This window comes from Poecile atricapillus, chromosome 9, assembly GCF_030490865.1.
Source record: "Poecile atricapillus isolate bPoeAtr1 chromosome 9, bPoeAtr1.hap1, whole genome shotgun sequence".
NCBI classification, from domain to species: domain Eukaryota; kingdom Metazoa; phylum Chordata; class Aves; order Passeriformes; family Paridae; genus Poecile; species Poecile atricapillus.
Genome location: NC_081257.1, coordinates 2,921,461 through 2,928,264, shown reverse-complemented (window position 1 = coordinate 2,928,264; position 6,804 = coordinate 2,921,461). Strand labels below are relative to the sequence as shown.

The window sequence follows — 6,804 nt, the reverse complement described above, 5'->3', positions numbered from 1 at the left end:
CCCCCAGACAGGCGATGCAGCACGGCTTTGGGTTTTTAAACAAACATCTTCCCGTTTTTTTTGCCTTTATCTTGAAAGCCGGAGCTGAGGCGGGAAACGCCTTGGGCTCATCCTCGGCTCTCCAGTGCTGGGGAAGACTGAGGGCTGGACCCGAGGACGTGCGGAATAGGCCGGGAAGCCACAGCGAGGGCGGGAAGCGCAGGCCCGGGTTTGGACAGGGCCGAGGGCAGGGCCAGGGGTCCGGGTCAGCCCCAGCACCGCCGCGGGGCCGCCCCGAGCCCGGCCGGTGACCGCTGACGGGAGAGAAGCGCGGATGGCATTGGCGAGCGGGCCGTGGCACAGCCGATGGAGGCGTGGGGCGGGCGGGGCAGCGGCACCGGCATCTACCGGGAGCCAGGGGACGTCACTGCAGCGCGGGTCACCATTGGCAGCGGGCCCCGGGCACGGCCCCGGGCACGGCCCCGGGCACGGCCCCCCTGGCCCCGGACACGGCTCCCCCTGGCCCCGGGCACGGCCCCCATGGCCCCGGGCACGGCTCCCCCTGGCCCCGGGCAGGGCCCCGCTTGTCCCGGGCACGGCCCCGGGCAGGGCCCCCATGGCCCCGGACACGGCTCCCCCTGGCCCCGGACACGGCTCCCCCTGGCCCCGGACACGGCTCCCCCTGGCCCCGGACACGGCTCCCCCTGGCCCCGGGCACGGCTCCCCCTGGCCCCGGGCACGGCCCCGGGCACGGCTCCCATGGCCCCGGGCACGGCCCCGGGCAAGGCCCCCCTGGCCCCGGACACGGCTCCCCCTGGCCCCGGACACGGCTCCCCCTGGCCCCGGGCACGGCTCCCCCTGGCCCCGGGCACGGCCCCGGGCACGGCTCCCATGGCCCCGGGCACGGCCCCGGGCACGGCCCCCATGGCCCCGGGCACGGCTCCCCCTGGCCCCTGGCACGGCCCCGGGCACGGCCCCACTGGCCCCGGGCACGGCCCCCATGGCCCCGGGCACGGCCCCCCTGGCCCCGGGCACGGCCCCCCTGGCCCCGGGCACGGCCCCGCTTGTCCCGGGCACGGCCCCGGGCAGGGCCCCGCTGGCCTGCGGCAGCACATGAAGGTCCGCACCTGCAGAGATGCACCTGCAGCCTGTGGTGGAGCCCAGTGCCGTAGAACAGAGACTGTGACCCGATGGAGACACTGCGCTGGAGCAGATTCCTGTCAGAACCTGAGACCCTGAGGGGAAGCCAGGCTGGAGCAGCGTTCCTGAACCCATAGAAAGGACTCATGCTGGAGCAGTTTATGAAGAACTGCAGCCCATGGACAGGACCCACGCTGGAGACGTTTATAGAAGACAGTCTCCTGCGGGTGGGACTCCACACTGGGACAGACAATACATAATGAATTGATGACAATCCTCACTGCACATCCTGCTGTGGGCTGTGTTCCTCAGAGTCTCCCAGAGCCTCAGCATGGCTCTTTCATGACTGTCAGGCGTAGGAGAAGGGTGACAATGCCTTCTTCTTCCAGCTTTTACAGAGACAGGAGGCAGGCATGGGGGCAGGAGTCGGAAGTGGAGGAGATCCTGATCTAAAATCATTCTGGGCTGAGGGTGAGATCAGCCCTGGAAATGGAGCAGCTCAATGTGCTCAAATGTCTCAGGGGTGTCACTTGGGTCCTCCCTTCCCCTTCTCTTCCCTTGGAAAGAGCTCACATCTCTCCATCTCTCCCTGATTTGTGGCCTGCTCCATACCACATCTCACTCAGCAGCCCCACAGTGGTCTGGCCTAGGAACAGACACTGGCCATAGAGAGATGTGGGAGAGGCTGTCAGAGGACTGGCTTCTCCTGACATGCCAGGTGGAGACCAACCTCTGGCTGTAATACAGAGTCTCTGCAGTGCACTGAGGAGTTTCCTGAGAAAAGCTCCTGAGGGGGAAGAAGGGCTGAGAAGCACAGGAGTCACATGCATCAGGGGAAGTTCGTAGCTGTTTAATGCCGTGGTTTTCCAGAACAAAACCGTGTCAGTGCTGATAGGTCAGAGGTGGGACATGAAGTAAGAAAGGAGAGCAAGCAGTTGTTTCTGTGTGCAGAACCAGGCCTCAAATGATGAATTCCTGGGTATCCCATGCAGCCTCGTTACCCTTCCTGCAAAGGGTATGTATGAGCTGGGCTGACAGTCATGCAGTTCACTCCTACAGAGCTTTGCTGCTGCAAGCCCTGGACCGATAAATCCTACAGCAGGTGATGGGAGAGAGAACTCACCTGCGCTTCCACCACCAGAATCCCCCAGCAGAGGCTGTGGCCACAAGAAGCAGCACTGCAATGGTGATGCTGATGGTTGGAGCTCGGCTGCCATTTTCTGGGACAAGGAGAGGAGAGGGCGACTGTGAGGGTGGCAGTGCCAGTCAGGAGCTGTTCCTCACAGAGGCAGTGGCTGCTATCTGCAGCCTGCACCCCATCCCCCATGGGTGTTCCCTACCCCATGGGATGAGGAGGCTGCGGGTGCCCAGGCTGCGGTGGCGCACACGGCAGGCGTAGCTGTGCCCGTCACGGGGGGTCACGGCCAGGACACTGCGGAGCTGGTAGGTGAGGTCAGCGTTGGGCAGGATGCTGCTGGTGTTGAGTGCCGGGCCCGGGGGCACCTCCTGCCCATCCCGCAGCCAGGCCACACTGATGGGACGGGGGTAGAAGCCAGTGACATGGCAAACAAGCAGCAGCTGGGCTGGGCTGGGGGTGCGGGCGAAGACCGTGGCCACGGGCAGCTCTGGGGAATGAGAGCAAAGGGGTGGGGCAAGCCCCGGTGGGGCACGGCTGGGCCCCGGTGTGGGGGGCTTTGGGGTGGCTGTTGCAGGGTCAGGGTGGTCTCACCTTGTCTCTCCAGAATTTCCCTCCCATACTTCTTCAGGGTGACGAAGTTGTTGTGGCACATCCAGGTGGCGAGAAGGTGCTCCAGGAGCACTGTGACGGACTTCTGCTTGTTAAGCCTCTTGCTGACCAGCTCTGCCACCTGGGATGCTTGCTGGACTTCCCAGTGCTGTTTGTCTACCTCAAAAGCTACGAGGTCTCTGCCACCCCAGCCGACATTCAGGAAGCCCTGTCTTGTCGTATTGGGGTACAGCACACAGCCTGCACGGGACTGGACCACCACTGGGTCTGTCAAGGGCAAAGCCAGTGGAGAGGTCCCGTGAGTGTGTGGAACGTGGGTGGCATGAGATGGGATGTGGCTGAGGGCATATACAGTGCAATGGGCAGCAGGGGGTAAGGCCATGCTTCAGGAGACCCCAGACACCCTGCAAGCCCTCAGACCCCTTGGAAGAATGGAGTGATACCAGTGTGGGGCGCTTGCTTAAAAAGAATTCTGTCCCCCAAAATATTTGCCCCCAATTTTCTTTCATGATCTTTGCTGTGTCAGTCCTGAAGCTCCAATAAATTTGGTTGCAGCTCCCTGACGTACAGAGGGGTTGCTTATGCCAGATGGCAGAAGCCCCAAGGGGTATTTTTGGTCTGCTGCTCTACCCACTCCTGGGCATATGCCCCAGCAGCTGCAGTGTTGCAGGAGCTGTTGCACCCTGTAGGACCCTCCCAAATGTCATCCTGGTGTGGAGGAGGCTGCAGCCAGAACGTGGGGAGAAGGACTGGGGCTCTAGCAGGGCTCATTCCTGTACTCACAGTGCTGTTTTGTCTGCTGAACCATGTCGTGCACAAATCGGATCATATTGCGCAGACCAATTTTGTACTGGGACATCAACTTTTCCCCCTCGCCTTCAGCTGCAGCCTGGCTGACCCAGGGCCAGTGGAAGTGGACGCTCCAGTTGGCCGGGTGCAGTGCTATGACGGGTATGTCCTCTACGAGAACCACGCATGACACCTCAGCAGAGCTGATGTTGGCAAAGACGCCAGTCAGGAGGTACTGGATAACCTCTGGCTGTGCTAGGACAGAGGATGGAGAAAAAGAGATGGAGAAAAGGTGCAAGAAGGAGATGAGTGGAGGTGCTAAAGGGGAAATGGGAAGTGGAGGTACTGGAGAGGGAACGGGGGATTCAGACCAGATAATAACAAAGAAATTTTTTAAGTGAGGGCTAGTGAGACACTGACACATGTTACCCAGATGTATGGTGGATGCCCCATCCCTGGAAACATTCAAGCCCAGGTTGTTTGGGGCTCTGAGCAGGGAAGGTGTCCCTGGCCATGGCAGAAGGGTTGGACTGAATGGCCTTTAAAGGTCCTTCTCACCCCAAATCATTCTGTGCTTCTATGGTTCTTTGCTCTTCATCCTGCTCAGGGTTGCTTTCCTGTCTGAACTTCCTCTGACTTCACTGCTCTTTTTCCTTCTCTGTTTTACTTTCAACAAAGTGGTTGTCTCCTGCAGAGGATTTTAGGCATTTTGTCCCCTCTGTGCCATGCCTCCCTCCCAGCCAGAGCTGCTGTCTGACTGTGCAGAGCAGATGAAGGGGCACCCTGCTGCTTGTTTGGGGTGATGTTTCCCCCCAGGAGAAGCACCTGTTCCAGGACCTCTATCTGCCAAAGACCTGGACATGGTACAGAGGATGGTTGATAGGAAAGGGCATTTTGTCCAGGTTTGGGGCTCCCTGATAGGGCTGGGACACCAGATCAGCCTTTGTGTCTGATGCTGCCTGCCCCAGAAGCGTAAGGTCTCAGGAGGTTGTGGTGAAGCTCTCCGTGTGACAGCAGCACCCAAAACTCTGGCAGGTGCAGCTCCCGAATGAACGCGGGGCTGCTGCAAGGGGCCCTCAGCACCATGTGGGGCCGAGATCCTCCTGGCATCCCTGGGCTCCCTGCAGGGGGAGGGCACCTTGCAAGGAAACTCAACACCCAAGGCCTGGCTGGGGACCACTGCTGTCTCTTCTGCCTGTGTGCCCAGGGCCCTGTCTTGGAGCTGCTGGGGCAGAAGTCCTGAGCTGGAGGCAGGAACAGAGAGGGTGGGCAGGGACAAAGCATATTTGGGTGGTGCACGGTGGGAGGTGACCCTCTGATGCTGGGAATCATCTGCCCCCCATATGGCACAGTGGCCTGGCTATGCCTCCCCTGAGCAGAACTTCTGGGGTCCTCTGACAGGGCTGGGGGGTGAGAGCAGTTGAGGTGAGCCGGGGCTCCCACTTACCCTCTGGGTCTGCCCACATCCCAGGGAGGAGGCTCGGGAGAAAGAGGAAGAGGAGGAGGCTCGGGGGCTGCATTGTGCATGCGGCAAAGCTGAAGAAGCAGCAGCAGTGACTGTGGGAGGAGAAAGAAGCTGTGGGACCCCAAGCTTCAGCCCAGCCCAGCAGTCACTGCGGTGGCTCTGCACCAATTGGAGAATCAATGTATCAGGGAGGAGCTCAGAGGTCCCGAGCTGAAGGGTGGGGACTTACAGGACGGACAAAAGCTGAAGTAAGGTTTTGAGCACCAAGTGCCGTGACAGGCTGGGATGGGGAAAAGCCCAACCAGAAGGAGAAGGCAAGGAAAGAGAGTCCCAGGAAACAACACTAGGGAAAAAAAAAATTAAAGCATCTAAGCTGGGTTTTCCTGACTCCCCCACCCCACCAATATTACTATCCCTCTTCTTGTGGGATGCATTAGAACCAAAGCAGGTGACGATGGCTTTTGGATTTCATTCCTGACTGGAGAAAGATGGTTGCTGTCTTCTCAACCTCTACACAGGGAGAAGGGATTCTTTGGGACAACCCCTCCTGCTCCTGGCACCTCCAGCTCAGGCTGCTCCTGCATCACTTGTCTAATTCTGGGGATGGGGCTCCCAGGGAGGAGCTGTTCCACCTAGACCCAAGCTGTAGGACTGCTCTAAACACCTGGGGATGGGCCTGGCAACTCCCCTTCCCACCAGCTCTGGTGTAGAATCCAGTTCCCCCACCCTCCTGTACATGGGGACAAAAATGGTGAGAGCCATCCCCCTGCTCTGGCCCCTCCGGCACCAGTGTCCAGTGCTGGGGGGATCATGGGGTGACCAGAGTCAGCCTCCCCCACAATGTCCCCACTCGACTGCTCCTCCCTGATTCCTCCCATCAACATGCAGTTTCTCTTCCCTTTTTTGGGTTGAGCCTGAGCTGGGTGGGGGGAAGGCAGAATTAAAACCACAACCAAGGGCAAGTCTGAGGGGGTGCATCATGGTAGCAACCAAACACTGAATACTTTTTCCATGGAGCTGTCCCAGAGAGAAGTAGGGATGCTGTGGTGACCTGGTGGGCCCAGAAATGACACCAACTTCCCCAGCAGCATGACACAGGGGATGTCCAGCTATGCCACCACAAGGTCCACATCCCTCTCACTAGTCCTAGACCCAGAGGAGAATGTTTGGCTGTCAGGATGTCAAAGCACAGCCGTGGGGCAGCCAGGGAGGGAAGATACAAGGGGGCTTTTATCTCTGCAGTCCTGTGAGGTGAACACTTGTCCCCATGGTCTCCCCTGAGATGATTGCTGGTCACTTCTTGCTGAGCAGCTGAGAGGCCATTCGCAGCCCCCTGTCCTGTGCAGGTGCATGTGACACTATCGGTGTCTGCTCACAGGACAGGACCAGGCACCTGGCTTGTGTGGGTGGTCACAATGTGTTCATTGGAAGTTCTTCCAGTTCTCCCACTGTTGCAGTGGATCTGTTTTAAAGTTCAGCTTTAGCCCTTCTACTTCTCTACTGAATGTACTTCTCATGTTTGGAGTTTTTTCACTTCCTTTTTTGCTTACAACTTCTTCCTCCTTCATATTATCACTTTTCTGGTGTGAAAATTACCCAAGGGGGCAGGGGGCTCTTGGTCCACACAGACCATTGGTCCTCAGAATTCTCTCAAGTGATCATGGTCCTCAGAGTCACCCCAGGT

The 6,804-nt window shown here is 59.3% G+C and overlaps 1 protein-coding gene across 1 annotated transcript; it reads right to left on the bottom strand.

Moving 5' to 3' along the window:
* Positions 1-1,068: 1,068 nt before the first annotated feature.
* Positions 1,069-5,257, bottom strand: LOC131582160 (T-cell surface glycoprotein CD1b-3-like). The gene is made up of 6 exons (XM_058845054.1): positions 5,103-5,257; positions 3,650-3,910; positions 2,849-3,133; positions 2,460-2,744; positions 2,243-2,339; positions 1,069-2,125 (listed from the first exon to the last, which is right to left on the bottom strand). Exons 1-6 carry the CDS (start codon positions 5,173-5,175, stop codon positions 2,080-2,082), a joined length of 1,047 nt encoding a protein of 348 aa, XP_058701037.1. The 5' UTR covers positions 5,176-5,257; the 3' UTR covers positions 1,069-2,079.
* Between the last annotated feature and the right edge of the window lie 1,547 nt (positions 5,258-6,804).